The 16,614-nt window shown below is 52.5% G+C and overlaps 1 protein-coding gene across 1 annotated transcript; it reads left to right on the top strand.

Moving 5' to 3' along the window:
• Positions 1–1,117: 1,117 nt before the first annotated feature.
• Positions 1,118–12,188, top strand: CHRNA10 (cholinergic receptor nicotinic alpha 10 subunit). The gene is made up of 5 exons (XM_045002224.1): positions 1,118–1,195; positions 5,306–5,485; positions 7,607–7,761; positions 8,821–9,353; positions 10,953–12,188. Exons 1-5 carry the CDS (start codon positions 1,118–1,120, stop codon positions 11,576–11,578), a joined length of 1,572 nt encoding a protein of 523 aa, XP_044858159.1. The 3' UTR covers positions 11,579–12,188.
• Positions 12,189–16,614: the final 4,426 nt, after the last annotated feature.

The following is a 16,614-nucleotide window of genomic DNA, read 5'->3' as shown; positions in this document are numbered from 1 at the left end:
ATGGGGGTGGGTGAGGGGGTAGAGAGGAACAAGCGGGAGCCAGGGTCCTGGGGGGAAGAGCTGGTGAGAGGGTGGGGCCTTGGGGAGGAGAGGAGCAAGCAGGGGGCGGGGCCTTGGGGAGAAGGGGTGGGGCCTTGGGGAGGAGAGGAGCAAGCAGGGGGCGGGGCCTTGGGGAAAAGGGGTGGGGCCTTGGGGAGGAGAGGAGCAAGCAGGGGGCGGGGCCTTGGGGAGAAGGAGCCAGGGTTCAGGCACTGGTGGGTCCCCCCGCCCCCAACTTTTAGGGACCCTCTGCCATTCCTGGGCCAGGCGTGGTGGGGAGCGTTAGCAAACATGGTTACTGGGGACCCGCCTTTGTGGTTTCCTCATATTTTTGCGTAAACCGAGAAAGACCCAACAGTGTCTTTGTTAAATGAAGCTGCATCTCTGCTGGATTGAGAGACGGTTTCTACTCAAAGGGGAAAGCAAAGGACTAGCCCATCCCAGCCTCATCTCTGCAGTAAATGTGTCCTCGGGACATGGGATTAATCCCAACGGAAAGGGGACGATGCGTGTGGGAAGCCATGCTGACGTCTCGGCCGCCCAGCACCGTCTGCGTCGCCCCACTCTGCCGCGGTAGGGTCCAGTGCTGTTGACAGGAATAAAGAGCCCATGTCATGCAGCAGTGGAGTAGAGCTGCAAATTATTGTTAGTCGTGTTTATGACGGTTGTGCCCAGGGACCAGCCAAGAATGGGGCCCCAGTGTGCTAGGCTCTGTACAGAGTAGGAGCCAGGCCCTGCCCCAGAGAACTAAGAATCTAAATAAACCAGACAGATGGAGGGTTGGGAGAGCGGGTAGACCCATAAGCAGAGGGAACAATGCGATGGCAGCAAACAGCATTTAGTGTCCTGACTTTTCTAGGTGGGTTTAGTTGGGGGGCGGGAGGAGCTAAATGGAAGGGGAAGTGGCAGGGCAGGGGAGAAGTGGGTACATGTTCTTCAGTTGTTGGACTGATGCGTAATGCGCAGAAGCAATGCTTTGCATAGGGGGCATTTGTTCGGTCATTTAATTCTTGCTGGGCCTTAGGATTTAATCTTTGAGGTCTTTATTTAACCAATGGGACAAATACAGAGCTTGGGAATGGCGACAAATAATGAGAAGCTCAAAATTAATGCCCAAGCTGAAGGCAGCTTGGAAATGTGCATCCGTCTGCTCCGTGTGAGAGGCACAGCTAGGACTGCACCAAAAAACATCTGATCAACCCCTGAAATAGCTGCCAATCTGTATGGCCATATGGCCGCACTGCCAAAGACTGTACAGAGACTGGTTCTGTGTTCTAAAATCCAAGTAGAAAACGAAGGCTACGGCGCTTTTGGGATTGTTTCTGGGTGGCGCGGGGGTGACACATTCCTTTGGAAACACTGGATTTAATTGGAAGGTAAAGTATTGGGTGCGTGTCTGTTTCAAAGTGGCGGCCATACTGCCATTCAGAGTCAGCTGTTGGGCTGCTAGCAATGGGAAAGGGAGGCCTCTGTATCTCTTATCTAGGGGGCTAGTGAGCTTTGCCTGCCTTAGCAGAGGGTGTTGGGATCTACGGGTGAGAAGCTCTGCACAGAAGCTTATCGGAGGGATAGGCAGCCGAGCTCCCAGGACCAGCCATGGGCCTGCAGCAGCAGAGCCAGCCTTGCCCTGGAATGAAAGTTGGGATTAGGTCTAAGCAGAACGGTCCAAGAGCCCTACCTGGCTTCAGCCCTGCAAGCTGGTTAGAGCAGCTGGTCAGCACGCGGCGCTGGCTGGTCTCCCCGACGTGTCCGGTGGGAGGCTCAGTGCAGCAGGACAGCAGCAAGGTTCTGTGGGCCGTGGCTGCCTGAAAGCCGGGACACGTGCCCGCTCGCACAGAGCGGGTGCTTGGCCCCGCGATCCCCTCTCGCTCCCGGCAGGCGGGGCTGGGAGGCTGCACTTCTTCCTCATTACTGGAGCTGCTCTGTGCCGTAGGAATCAGAGCCCTGGGGAGCTGGGCTCGCTTCTCCTGAGCCTGGCCTGCTTCTGCTCTAGACTGTCTTGCTGCGCCCAAATGCCACAGGCCATTCGTGGCCACTGGCCCTGGCATTCCCAGGTCACTGCTGTGAACCTGGTGTGTGTGTGTATGTCTTCTGCTGGAACGGCCTTGCCTGCCTGGGAGAGGGGATCTAGTTCTTCTGTGGGGGGAGCATGATTTCCCCCCCATCGGGGATCCAGATGGCCGCCTCCCCCAAGGCCCTGGCATCTCTGAGTCAGCGAAGTGGAGAAGGGGGTTGTCACATGGGCTTGAGTCTGGGTAAACTGCCCTGCTCCACCTCCCTTCCCATGCTGCTGGGCGGGAGGAGAACATGGGCAGTGAAGGAGGTGATGGGGTTTGCAGCCTTTTGCCTCCAGGCGGCCCAGGACTTGGGAGACCCTGGCTCTGCCACAGACTTCCTGTGTGACCCTGGGTGAGTCACTTGGCCTTGCTCTGTGCCTCAGTTTCCCATCTGTAAAAGGGGAATCCTAGAACTTCCCTGCCTCACAGGGGTGTTGGGGCTCTCAGACTGATGTGTCGAGGACAGGCCAGGTGGGGCTGAGCCATGATTTCATTAGACAAATGATCCCGTTCCCATGCACAAGGGCCTTGCGGTTCCTTTGGGTGGGCTGTCCTGGGCTCTGTATTCGCACTGGCAGGCGTGCCCCCAGTCCAGGGCTATGAATACCTGGGTTTACAGGTGTTTCATAATGTGACTCCTAGACTTTAACCAAGCGAGGCCAGGAGCCTGAGAACAACAGACGGTATGGAAGGGTCACATGAAGGAACAGCAGAAACTCTTTCCCCTGGGGGTTGCTCCGACCCCCTGCTTTCCAGCTGGTGCCTACCAAGGTACCAGGAGTTGCGTCTGTCTTTTACATTAAATAAGATCAAACCTAGAGCCAGTCCTGGCGCCAGACCTCCCCACAACATGGTACACCCTCCCAGGCCTGAATCTCTCCCAGACCATCTGCCCTGAAATGTCCTGTCCTCTCCTGGGTCGCTCAGAGGAGTAATTAAGGTGCATTGCTCCTTCAAAGAGACAAAAGCCCAGTGGCTCATTGCTTTGACCGGAGTTAATCATCACTACACTTTCTAGTGACTAAGGGTATGTCTACACTACGAAATTAGGTCGATTTTATAGAAGTCAATTTTTAGAAATTGATTTTATATTGTCGATTGCATATGTCCACTAAGCGCATTAAGTCAGCGGAGTGCGTCCTCACTACCATGCCTAGCATCGACTTATGGAGTGGTGCACTGTGGGTAGTTATCCCACAGTCTCCGCCGCCCATTGGAATTCTGGGTTAAGCTCCCAACGTCTGTGGTTTGAGGGTTTATTTCGTCAGTCACCTCTCCCTCCATGAAAGCAACGGCAGACAATCGTTTTGCGCCAGACACCAGGGCGATTAGAAGAGCACAGTAAGGAGTGCTGTGCATCAGAGGCTTTGAAAACCAGTTTCATGACTGGCCAGGCTTCGGTGTGACAATTGTGTGTGTTTCTCCTTGATGCAAACTCACCCCCTTTGTTGAATTTAATTTCCTGTAAGCCAACCACCCTCCCTCCTTTGAAATTAAGTAACTATTATTTTGAAACCAGGCATTCTTTCTTTCTTAATTTAAAAAAAAAATGAGATAACGGACAAGGTAGCCTGGATGGGTTGGGGGAGGAGGGAAGGACAAGGCCACATTGCTTATTGTAGCCACACTAAACATCAATTTGTTTGAATGACAGCCTGCTGTTGCTTGGGCCATCCTCTGCAGTGGAGTGGCTAGGTGCCATCTGGGTGAGGAGGCTGTGGAACATGGGGAGGAGGGGAGGCGGTTATACAGTGGATGCAGCGGGGGGCTGTGCACTTGTTGGCTTTCCTGCAGCTCCAACAGACGTTTCATCATCATGTCCATTTGCTCCTCCAACGGACGCTTCATCATGTCCTTTCCTGGCCTCTGCCACTGAATGCCTCCATGCATCAAGCTGTGCCCTGTCAATGCAGGAGGACTGCATGAGCGCGGAAAACATGTCATTGCGAGTGGGTTTTTTGCCTTCTAACCTGCGATAACCTCAGGGACGGAGATGATAGGGGTAGCATAGAAATGTTATATGCTCTACGATTCTGGGGGGACTGCATGGTCACTTGTGCTGCTGAGTTCGCCACGCTGACCAAACAGGAAATGAAATTCAAAAGTTCCCGGGGCTTTTCCTGTGTACCTGGCTAGTGCATCGGAATTCAAAGTGCTGTCCATTCTGGGATAGCTCCTGGAGGCCAATACCGTCAATTTGCATCCATACCACCCCAAATTCGACCCAGCAAAGTCGATTTTAGTGCTACTCCCCTCGCCGGGGAGAAATACAGAAGTTGATTTTAAGAGTCCTTTAGATCGATGGAACGGGGTTGATTGTGTGGACGCATTCATTTTTAAATTGACCTAACGCGGCTAAATTCGACCTAACCCCGTACTGTAGACCAGGCCTAAAACTTAACAAAACTACAGTCTACCTTCTTTGAGGTAAGAAGCTCACACCTTCCAGTGAGGTGGCTGGCCACTCCTTGGTCAGGATCTTCAACGAAGTCCAAAGTGCTCAGTTCCTTTGTCATCTTAGGTGAAAGATCCCTTGGGGTTCTGTGCCCCTCTTGTGTAGTCCTGTGAACTTCTGAAATGTTCCCATCTCAAAGTTCCTTGCCCCTGGCATGAGGAACGGTGCCGGGACGTCTGATGGAGAAGATTCCAGGGCAGTTTCTTCCCTGCTGGTGCTTTCTACAATGCAAGCTCATCTGTCGCTGCAGCCTCTGTTACGCCAACGAGTGGCTTGACTTGTGATTGTGATTGCACCTGGAGGGAGCCATCGCTTTTCCTTTGTCTGGAAAAACCTGTTTCCCCACTCTCTGGACTATACAACCTAGTCCTATATTTCCTTCACATTTGTACAGCCCTCTGGGTGTTGACCATATATAGACCACTCCAGAATAGCAATGACCAGTGCGGTGTTGGTTTTCCAATGACGCCTTACACGACGCCTGTTGTATACAGATGGCTATAAGTGAGTTGGGGGGCACTGAACTGGTCAGACCGGCTGAAACTCACGACCGGTTCCCCACGAGCCCCTTGCCTGAGGCCCAGCAATGCTCTTAGGTCACAGTGACCACTGCTCTGCCCCACAGATATACCCTTGTTGGCAGCAGCTCTGCGTGGTCTCAGCTGTGCAGTTAGCTCAGGGGGTTGCATGCACAGCTTATCAGTGCTGGGTTCTACACCGCCCTGCTGCCCTTTGCTTCCTGGTTCCCCTCCAGCTTTGCCGTGTGTCTTTTTTATCTATTTATTTAGGCTGCTCGGGAGCTCAGGGAAAATTCGCTTACAAGCTGCTCCACGACTTGTTTGCCAACTACTCCAACGCTTTGCGACCGGTGGAGGACACGGACCGGGTGCTGAACGTCACCCTGCAGATCACCCTGTCTCAGATCATCGACATGGTATGTCTGTGAAATACAGGCCATTCCTTAGACTGTGCAGGCCATGCGAGACGTGTCACCCGCTGGGAGACGGAGGCCTTGCTCTGAGGGTTGCAGGACAAACAATCCAGATGGGGGCTGAGAAGGTTACTCCGAATGTCACCTCCAAGTGCACCCTTTGCATCCCTGTGTTGGGGCAGAACCAAGGGCTAGATCCTGGGCCAAAGACCCTCACCACTAGCTAAGTGACAGTGTCCTAACCCCAAAGTGAGGGCTAACAGGAATTAGTAACATGGCTGCACTGGGATCTGGTCCCATCCAGCCCAAAGAGGAACTGATCTGTGATCCCCTGATGTGGTAGGTTTTCTAACATAGTCTGGCTCCAAGGCCCAATCATAGAATCTCAGGGTTGGAAGGGACCTCAGGAGGTCACCTAGTCCAACCCCCTGCTCAAAGCAGGACCAATTCCCAACTAAATCATCCCAGCCAGGGCTTTGTCAAGCCTGACCTTAAAAACCTCTAAGGAAGGAGATTCCACCACCTCCCTAAGGAACCCATTTCAGTGCTTCACCACCCTCCTAGTGAAAAAGTTTTTCCTAATATCCAACCTAAACCTCCCCCACTGCAACTTGAGACCATTACTCCTTGTTCTATCATTTGGTACCACTGAGAACAATCTAGATCAGGGGTGGGCAAACTATGGCCCATGGGCCACATCCAGCCCGCGGGCCTGTCCTGCCTGGCCCCCGAGCTTCTGGCCTGGGAGGCTCACCCCCGGCCCCTCCCCCGCTGTTCCCCCCTCGTCTGCAGCCTCAGCTTGCTTGCTCCGCCACCGCCGCAATGCTCTGGGCGGCTGCAGAGCCTGGCCTGACCCGGTCTCTGAGCTGCATGGTAGCGGCGGCAGCAGCGTGGCCTGGCTCCAGCCGGGCGGCGCGGCTGTAACACCGCCAGCCACCGGTGCTCCAGGCAGCGCGGTGAGGCGGTTGGATAGAGGTCACTGGAGTTCGGGGTGGTGGTCAGGGGGTGGGGTCTGGATGGTGGTCGGGGTGAAGCAGGGGGTTGAATGGGGGCAGGGGTCCCGGGGGGCAGTTAGGAAGGAGGGGGGGTTGGATGGGGCAGCAGAGGGCAGTCAGGGGACAGAGATGGGGCGGCAGAGGTCCGGGGGCAGTCGGGACAGGGAGCAGGGGTGTGTGGATGGGGCAGGGGTCCCAGAGGGGCCGTCAGGGAACAGAGGTGGTTGGATGGGGCAGGAGTCCCGGGCGGGGGGGGTGCATAAGAGGTGGAGGCTGGGCCATGACCTCCTCCACTAATCGGCCCTCCTTACAATTTATAATCCCCGATGCGGCCCTCAGACCAAACTTTGCCCGCCCCTGTTCTAGATCCATCCTCTTTGGAACCCCCTTTCAGGTAGTTGCAAGCAGCTATCAAATCCCCCCTCACTCTTCTCTTCTGCAGACTAACCAATCCCAGTTCCCTCAGCCTCTCCTCATAAGTCATGTGCTCCAGCCCCCTAATCATTTTTGTTGCCCTCCGCTGGACTCTCTCCAATTTATCCACATCCTTCTTGTAGTGTGGGGCCCAAAACTGGACACAGTACTCCAGATGAGGCCTCACCAATTCTGAATAGAGGGGAATGATCACATCCCTCGATCTGCTGGCAATGCCCCTACTTATACAACCCAAATGCCATTAACCTTCTTGGCAATAAGGGCACGCTGTCGACTCATATCCAGCTTCTTGTCCACTGTAACTCCTAGGTCTCTTTCTGCAGAACTGCTGCCTAGCCATTCGGTCCCTAGTCTGTAACAGTGCATGGGATTCTTCTGTCCTAAGGGCAGAACTCTGCACTTCTCCTTGTTGAAATTTATCAGATTTCTTTTGGCACAATCCTCTAATTTGTCCAATCCTGCACAGTCCCATGGACTTCCCTGGCATTCTTCTCAAGCTGAAAGCGAAGCATGTGTCACCATTGGCAAGGTCCCTTGTGAGGGTGGCCTCATGGTGGTAAAGCGAATGGCAAATGCACTGCCCTATGCACCGGGTGTTAGTGTAAAAACAGTGGCTGTTACTCAGTCTTTTTCCCCCGCTCCCCAGAGGTGGCTGCATTTCACACACAACTCTCCCCAACTCTCCTTATTCCAGGATGAGAGGAACCAGGTCCTGACTGCCTACCTGTGGATCCGGCAGGTGTGGGTGGATGCCTACCTGACCTGGGCTAAGGACGATTACGATGGGATTGACGCCATCCGCATACCTAGTAGTTACGTATGGAGACCTGACATAGTCCTGTATAACAAGTAGGTCAGCGTGGTAGTAAACTGCACCACTTCTGGAGATAGGGCTCCTGTGGCCTGGTGGGGAGAGAGAACCGGGGACCCTCCAGCTCCATAAACACAGGCCCCTGCCACCTGAGCCAGCGGTGGCTCTCTGTTAGCTGGAGGGGAGGTTACTGAAGTGCTTCTTTGCCGGCTGCAGCCCCTAGAGGGCGACAGGTTGTATTCGGAAGAGAGGCTCCCGTGCACAGGCTGCAGAGCGTAGGCATCCTGGGGCCATGCAGAGACCGTGTAATTGCACCCCTTGTTACGGGCACCCCCGTGGCCCGGTGAGCGTAACAGCTTCTGCCTTGGGCCATGGCCCCCTCAAAGGCTGCGCAGATGTAGCAGGCAAAAACCTTCCTGGCACATTCTGCTGCTCGCTGACCGTGTCTGCTTTGGTCTCATCCCGCACCTTCCCCGGTGCGGCGCTGGGAGCAGCCAGGCGAGAGGGATCGGCTCGCTGAGGCCTGACAGTGCCTGGGTACGGCTGAGCGGCCGCGCACACAGGCAGGTAAAGCCCATGCCTGCCGATCAGAGCAGCTGAGTGCAGCGGGTGGCGTCCCAGGCTGAGCTGTCGCCCCCGAAGGGGAGAACAGGAGGGAAGCTGTCAGAAGGCGGGCGTGGGGCTGTTTAAAGACTGGGCACGGCTGACTGGGAAGCCCAGAACTGGACCTGGCTCTTTCTTGTATGTGTTTGCAGAGTCCAGGTGATTTTTATTGGGGGGGAGGGGCTCCTCAGAGCAGAAGTGTCATGACTCATTTGTTTAAAAACAAAATCAAGGCCCACAGGCCCCTGCTCCTGAGTGACCCTCTAACACCACCAAGTAACCCTATGAAAACACACCTGTGTTGGCCACTGAGTGCTCACGAGGGACCCTACTGGACCAACCCAGCGAGCTCTGTCTCGCATTCGTGAGCAGCCCTACAGGAACAAGCCCAGCAGAGCGGGGGAGGGGTTAGGCTAGCCGGGGCCGTGCAGTCTTGTCTCATGTATGTAAGGACTCCTCCCCCCTCCTCCCATCTGTGTTCCCTGTCCCTCCAGCGCCGACGACCAGTTCACGGGATCCATGGATACCAACGTGGTGATCCGCTACGACGGGCAGGTGATGTGGGACTCCCCTGCCATCACCAAGAGCTCCTGCAAGGTGGACGTCTCCTACTTCCCCTTCGACGGGCAGCAGTGCCGACTGACCTTCGGCTCGTGGACCTACAACGGCAACCAGATCGACCTCCTGAACGGGCTGGACACGGGCGACCTGACGGACTTCGTGGAGAACGTGGAGTGGGAGGTGCTGGGCATGCCGGCCAAGAGGAACGTCATAATCTACGGCTGCTGCTCGGAGCCCTACCCCGACATCACCTACACGCTGCTCCTCAAGCGACGCGCCTCCTTCTACATCTTCAATCTGCTCCTCCCCTGCATCATGATCTCCTTCCTGGCCCCGCTGGGCTTCTACCTCCCAGCCGACTCCGGGGAGAAGGTCTCCTTGGGGGTGACGGTCCTGCTGGCGCTCACCGTCTTCCAGCTGCTGGTGGCAGAGAGCATGCCGCCCTCCGAGAATGTGCCACTGATCGGTGAGTATCTGCCTCTGCCTGCAGCTGGATGGGCAACTGTGGAAGCCCTCTATCCACTTGGCAGGTGCAGAGACGCAACGCAGAACGGGTACGCTTTAAACCGGGTCACCATTCATGTGCTTCAGCCATGCAAGGATCAGCTCTGGGGCATGGTCCATTCCAGTCCTCAGTCTCTTCGCTAAAACAGTCTGCAAGCAGCACACTGCAGCCATGGTGGAATCCCAGCTTCTGTTCTAGTTCCCCTTTCTTGCCTTACCTAGGGACCTGGGGCACTCTCCATCACTTGCAGTCTTAAAGACAAGATTAGACGTCTCTCTAGCAGATAGGCTGTAGCTCAATCAAGTTACGGGCTAGATACAGAAACTGAGTGAAATCTCTGTCCTGTGTTCTGCAGATCAGATTGGACCATCTCAATAGGCCTTTCTGGCCTTGGAGTCTATGAATCTAACCAAACACACACCTTTCCAGAGTAACTTTTCTATGCTTGGTCTCACTCCCAAATATAATTTTTTTTGTTTTGAACGTCTGAGCCAAATCTGCTCAGGTTTGTTTTTTTCAGGGTTTTCTTTGAGCAAGTGGAAAGGGGTGGTCCCCTTTTACACCTTTGTGTTTCATTTAGAAATCTTGTGCTCAGAATACCTACATTAAAACCAAATGAAATTAGAAGCTTCAAACTTGGCTTGTTTGATAGATCTCATTGAGATCAAAGACTCAACCCAAGTTTGAGGCTCATATGTTTGAGCCTACTTGAAAGTGGACAATTTTTAAAATCTAAAATAGCATTTTTCAAGATGATCTGATGTTTTGGGTGCTATTATTTATTTATTTTTTGCACAAAGCTTTTGTTAAGGTTATTGCAGTTCAGGCTGAAATTACCATTTTGATATGCTTGTGACCTTACAAATTCTGCAGTGACTTTTCTATCTGATTTTGATTATTTTTTTAAATCTTGATCTCCAAAATGTTTGAAGTGGGTTTATAAGGTTATAAACTCTTGCTGCTGGCATGTGCATCCTGAATTGGGATGACCCAGACAACTGCAGATTTAAGGAGAGGTTGGTGTTTGAGACAGATAGGCAGCCCCCATTAAGTTGGGATGGCTTCAGTAGGGGTTGGTTTAGGTGGGCTGCATATGGGAAATCTTGGCTAAAGCTTGGCTGTATTCTGTAGGTTTCAGGAACACCTTAAAAAAAATCAAGCCAAGTCTGAAGGCTGCAGGCCGGATCCTGAGGTGCAGCATGGTTGCTTTGCACCACACTGACACCAGAGTCTGTATCTAAAGCTGATGTTCCCAGCCGCTGAAGGACCATCCCTGTGCAAGGGGTTCTCCGATGGCCTAGAGGGACTCACACCAGCGTCTTGTTTGCTGCTGGTAGAAGGGACTCCTCTGGAGGACAGAGGCTATTCCTGGGACTATAACAACCTGCTTCTTCATAGCTAGAGGAGTTGTTCTTTAGCTTACATGGTAGGAGCTTGTGTTTTGGTGTTAAAGGTCCCCGTGTCCCATTCCTCTGGGTGAGCAGCAGTGGCTGGGCCTGTAGCCACAAGTCCCCCACTTCCTGGGTCAGTCACCGCACATCCCTCCTTCTTGTCTTCTAGGGAAGTATTACATTGCCACCATGACCATGATCACGGCCTCCACCGCACTGACCATATTCATCATGAACATTCACCACTGCGGCCCAGGAGCCAAGCCCGTGCCCAAGTGGGCCAAGAAGTTCATCCTGCAGTACATGGCCCGGCTATTCTTTGTCTATGAGGTGGGGGAGAGCTGCAAAAGTCCCAAACGGCAACTGGGCCACCTACCCACAGTCCAGGTGGTGAGTGGCAGGGCCGCCAAGGAGGAGCAGAGAGCCCAGACAACGGAGGATGACTCGGACGCGACATGCCGGGAGAAGTCTCCGCAGCAGGAGTTGGTGCCGCAGAGGCTCAGCGGTGCCTCTGGCCAGCAGGACTGGAAAGAGACCGGGACACGTACGAAGCTAGAGTGTGGCCGGGAGGGGCAGCAGCACCACGTCTGTGGGAAGACCCCGTGCCTTTGCCACCACAGCAGCCTGCTGAGGAACGTCGAGTACATTGCCAACTGCTTCCGGGACCAAAAGGCGGCTCAGAAACGGAGCGGTGAGTGGAAGAAAGTGGCCAAGGTCATGGATCGCATCTTCATGTGGATCTTCTTCATTATGGTCTTCTTCATGAGCATGCTCATCATGGGCAAAGCCATCTGAAGAGCCCTCGGCATGCAACGCCCGCTAGTTATCTAGGACCTTTCGTCTCACCCTGTCGGAGCTGCGGGAGCACATGGGTGGGCGGCCTGGGACAGTCCATCCTGGCGCTGCTGTGGAAACCGTAGCACGTGAGGTCTCACTAATAGCATATTCTAGTTCCATAGAGATCTATTCTTTGGCAATCCTAGAACCCGTCTTCCTCCACAAGGGCGGCACCTGTTACTGCTGCAGCCACGTGGCTGGTTTGAAACCATCACCACCCCGTGGAGCGCCAGGGAGCTAAAGGGGAGGGGTGGCTGAGGTGGGGAGGGAGAGTCAGGAGTCAGGACTCTTGGGACTGTTCCTTGGTTCTGGGAGAAGGTTTTGAGGTAGTGGTTAGAGCAGGGGAGGAAAACTGAGAGCTGGGACTTTTGGGTTCTGTTCCCAGTTCTGGGCAGAGACTGGGGTCTAGTGGATTGGAGTGGGGGAGGGGCTGGGAGCCAGGACTCCTGGGTTCTATCCCAGCTCTGGAAGGGGTTGGCAGTCTGTAGCCTGCACCCCAATGCAGCGTGTATTGTTCTAACATGCTCGGTCACTTCTGCAAGAGCTCAGCGGGGGAGCGGGGCCTGGAATAAAGAGACCAAAATAAAATCTCTGCAACGTCTCCTGTGCATCGTTCTTGGGCTAGAAAGTCCAGCAGGGACCATATGTCATGGCCCCCAGGCAGTACCTGTGCACTCAAGGGCTTTGCCGTGGGGCCCCTGACACTGTCACATATGCAGCCAGCCTGCCCAGCTGGGCGGAGAGAGCTAACACCCCTGGCAATGCAGCAAAGGATCCGGGTTGTGGCTGTTTCCAGCACATCGACCTTCAGCTCAGCTCATTCCACCTTCCGTCCCTTCTTTGACCCCATGCCAGCCAGCGCTCGGATACAGACACAGGCCTCTTCTCTGGGGCAAATGTTCCATGTAACCCCCCGTCAGCTTAATTATCTATTTCCCTGTTGCAAATGTGGCTGCTGATTCTGTGGCTGGATGGCCTCTCCCCATTGCAATTCTCCAACCTGGGGTGCCTTTTACACTGCTCCGCTGGGAGAGCCACCACTCCTGGTCTGCTCACAGCCAGCCTCCAGCATGCAAGATACACTGTGTGAGTGCTCGGCCCAGCCTCTCATGAATTACACCAGCAAACTCCCAGTCCCAGACGTTCCCCCAGAAATGTGCGTCTTCTACTGCGCAGCACCTGCCTGGACAATCCCAGCTCATCATAAGTCCATCATTTTATTAATGGGGAATGATGTGCACAAATCCTGTTATCGCCAAGGGAGTTCCCCAAACACTTTAATCCAAACACACTGGTCTAGATAAAACAATAAAATAAACGTATTAACGACAAGAAGAGAGATTTTAAGTGATTGCAGATAATGAGGCATAAAAGTCAGCATTGGTTACAATGAAATAACTTCTTAGTTGCTTTTGATCTTTTAAGTGAATTTACAGCTAAGTCTCTCTCACCACTTCTTCCCACAGTCTTGCTGGCTGAGTCTTTCAATCAGGGTCTCTCCACAGATCATAGAAAAGTGACAGCTGATCATAGAATATCAGGTTGGAAGGGACCTCAGGAGGTCATCTAGTCCAACCCCCTGCTCAAAGCAGGACCAATCCCCAACTAAATCATCCCAGCCAGGGCTTTGTCAAGCCTGACCTTAAAAACCTCTAAGGAAGGAGATTACACCACCTCCCTAGATATCCAACCTAAACCTTTCCCACTGCAACTTCAGATAATTACTCCTTGTTCTGTCATCTGATACCACTGAGAACAGTCTAGATCCATCCTCTTTGGAACCCCTTTTCAGGTAGTTGAAAGCAGCTATCAAATCCCCCCTCATTCTTCTCTTCTGCAGGCTAAACAATCCCAGTTCCCTCAGCCTCTCCCCGTAAGTCATGTGCTCCAGCCTCCTAAGCATTTTTGTTGCCCTCGGCTGGACTCTTTCCAATTTTTCTACATCCTTCTTGTAGTGTGGGGCCCAAAACTGGACACACTACTCCAGATGAGGCCTCACCAATGTCGAATAGAGGGGAATGATCACATCCCTCGATCTGCTGGCAATGCCCCTATTTATACAGCCCAAAATGCCATTAGCCTTCTTGGCAACAAGGGTACACTGTTGACTCATATCCAGCTTCTCGTCCACTGTAACCCCTAGGTCCTTTTCTGCAGAACTGCTGCCTAGCCATTCAGTCCCTAGTCTGTAACAGTGCATGGGATTCTTCCGTCCTAAGTGCAGGACTCTGCACTTGTCCTGGTTGAACCTCATTAGGTTTCTTTTGGCCCAATCCTCTAATTTGTCTAGGTCCCTTTGTAGTCTATCCCTACCCTCCAGCATATCAACCACTCCTCCCAGTTTAGTGTCATCTGCAAACTTGCTAAGGGTGCAGTCCACACCATCCTCCAGATCATTAATGAAGATATTGAACAAAACCGGCCCCAGGACCAACCCTTGGGGCACTCCACTTGAAACCGGCTGCCAACTAGACATGGAGCCGTTGATCACTGTCCGTTGAGCCCGACGATCTAGCCAGCTTTCTATCCACCTTATAGTCCATCCATCCACCCCATACTTATTTAAATTGTTGGCAAGAACACTGTGGGAGACCATATCAAAAGCTTTGCTAAAGTCAAGGAATAACACATCCACTGCTTTCCCCTCATCCACAGACCCAGTTATCGCCTCATAGAAGGCAATTAGGTTAGTCAGGCATGACTTGCCCTTGGTGAATCCATGCTGACTGTTCCTGATCACTTTCCTCTCCTCTAAGTGCTTCAGAATTGATTCCTTGAGGACCTGCTCCATGATTTTTCCAGGGACTGGGGTGAGGCTGACTGGCCTGTAGTTCCCCGGATCCTCCTCCTTCCCTTTTTTAAAGATGGGCACTACATTAGCCTTTTTACAGTCATCTGGGACCTCCCCCATTCGTCATGAGTTTTCAAAGATAATGGCCAATGGCTCTGCAATCACATCTGCCAGATCCTTTAGCATCCTCGGATGGAGCGCATCCGGCCCCATGGACTTGTGCTCATCCAGTTTTCCTAAATAGTCCCGAACCACTTCTTTCTCCACAGAGGGCTGGTCACCTCCTCCCCATACTGTGCTGCCCAGTGCAGCAGTCTGGGAGCTGACCTTGTTTGTGAAGACAGAGGCAAAAAAATCATTGAGTACACTAGCTTTCTCCACATCCTCTGTCACTAGGTTCCCTCCCTCATTCAGTAAGGGGCCCACACTTTCCTTGACTTTCTTCTTGTTGCTAACATACCTGTAGAAACCCTTCTTGTTACTCTTAACATCTCTTGCTAGCTGCAACTCCAAGTGTGATTTGGCCTTCCTGATTTCACTCCTGCATGCCTGAGCAATATTTTTATACTCCTCCCTGGTTATTTGTCCAGTCTTCCACTTCTTGTAAGCTTCTTTTTTGCATTTAAGATCAGCAAGGATTTCACTGTTAAGCCAATCTGGTTGCCTGCCATATTTACTATTCTTTCTACACATCGGGATGGTTTTTTCCAGCAACCTCAATAAGGATTCTTTAAAATACAGCCAGCTCTCCTGGACTCCTCTCCCCCTCATGTTAATCTCCCAGGGGATCCTGCCCATCAGTTCCCTGAGGGAGTCAGTCTGCTTTTCTGAAGTCCAGGGTCTGTATTCTGCTGCTCTCCTTTCTTCCTTGTGTCAGGATCCTGAACTCGACCATCTCATGGTCACTGCCTCCCAGGTTCCCATCCCCTTTTGCTTCCTCTACTAATTCTTCCTTGTTTGTGAGCAGCAGGTCAAGAAGAGTTCTGCCCCTAGTTGGTTGCTCCAGCACTTGCACCAGGAAATTGTCCCCTACACTTTCCAAAAACTTCCTGGATTGTCTGTGCACCGCTGTATTGCTCTCCCAGCAGAGATCAGGGTGATTGGAGTCTAGTATCCACTATCCTATTCATTTATTCTAATACCTTAATTCTTACTATAAAACATACACAGTATATAGCCAAAACATAACCAATTATATAGCACAGTACCATGGTACAACAATGCTTCGGCCATCATTCCAGAGGACATACTTCCATGCTGAGTTGTGTGACTGCTCCCCTCCGGCAGGTCAGTTATACAGTTCCCTCTCAAAGCCTGAGCCACAGATTGGGTGCCTGGAAGCACACATGCTGAATCATCCATTCTGCCCTGGGCATCCTCCCCCATGTGATCAGTGAGGAGACATTCCTGTACCCCCACTATTCATCCCCCAGTTTCCTCCTCTGGGTCCTCCTCTAGGACACATACTCCTATGCTCTCTAGAGTGAGATCTTTCCCCTGGTCAGCCGGGAAGGGCTCAGATACAGCTAATAGCCTGGACAGTTGTCTCCATGGCAGGCTCTCCACCCTCCTCCCTTCCTGAGGTGGTGTTATAGAATCATAGGACTGGAAGGGACCTCGAGAGGTCATCTAGTCCAGTCCTCTGCACTCAAGGCAGGACTAAGTATTATCGAGACCATCCCTGACAGGTGTTTGTCCAACCTGCTCTTAAAAATCCCCAATGATGGAGATTCCACAACCTTCCTAGGCAATTTATTCCAGTGCTAAACAACCCTGACAGGAAGTTTTTCGTAATGTCCAACCTAAATCTCCCTTGCTGCAGGTTAAGCCCATTGCTTCTTGTCCTGTCCTGAGAGGTTAAGAAGAACAAATTTTCTCCCTCCACCTTGTAACGACCTGTTATGTACTTGAAAACTGTTATCATGTCCCCTCTCAGTCTTCTCTTCTCCAGACTAAACAAACCCAATTTTTTCAATCTCCCCTCATAGGTCATGTTTCTAGACCTTTAATAATTTTTGTTGCACTTCTTTGGACTTACTCCAATTTGTTCACATCTTTCCTGAAATGTATTGCCCAGAACTGGGCACAATACTCCAGTTGAGGTCTAATCAGTGCGGAGCAGAGCGGATGAATTATTTCTTGTGTCTTGCTTACAACACTCCTGTTAATACATCCCAGAATAAAGTTTGCTTTTTTCCAACAG

The sequence above is a fragment of the Mauremys mutica genome, chromosome 1 (assembly GCF_020497125.1).
Source record: "Mauremys mutica isolate MM-2020 ecotype Southern chromosome 1, ASM2049712v1, whole genome shotgun sequence".
NCBI lineage: Eukaryota > Metazoa > Chordata > Testudines > Geoemydidae > Mauremys > Mauremys mutica.
This window is presented reverse-complemented; position numbering and strand designations above follow the sequence as displayed.

What these genes read in the sequence shown, in the direction of transcription:
- CHRNA10 (XM_045002224.1), top strand. Translation starts at nt 1,118, where the DNA reads ATGGCGACAAATAATGAGAAGCTCAAAATTAATGCCCAAGCTGAAGGC. An exon ending in TGTGCATCCGTCTGCTCCGT is followed by an intron (nt 1,196 to 5,305) that starts GTGAGAGGCACA and finishes GTTCCCCTCCAG; the next exon opens with CTTTGCCGTGTGTCTTTTTT. An exon ending in GACATAGTCCTGTATAACAA is followed by an intron (nt 7,762 to 8,820) that starts GTAGGTCAGCGT and finishes CTGTCCCTCCAG; the next exon opens with CGCCGACGACCAGTTCACGG.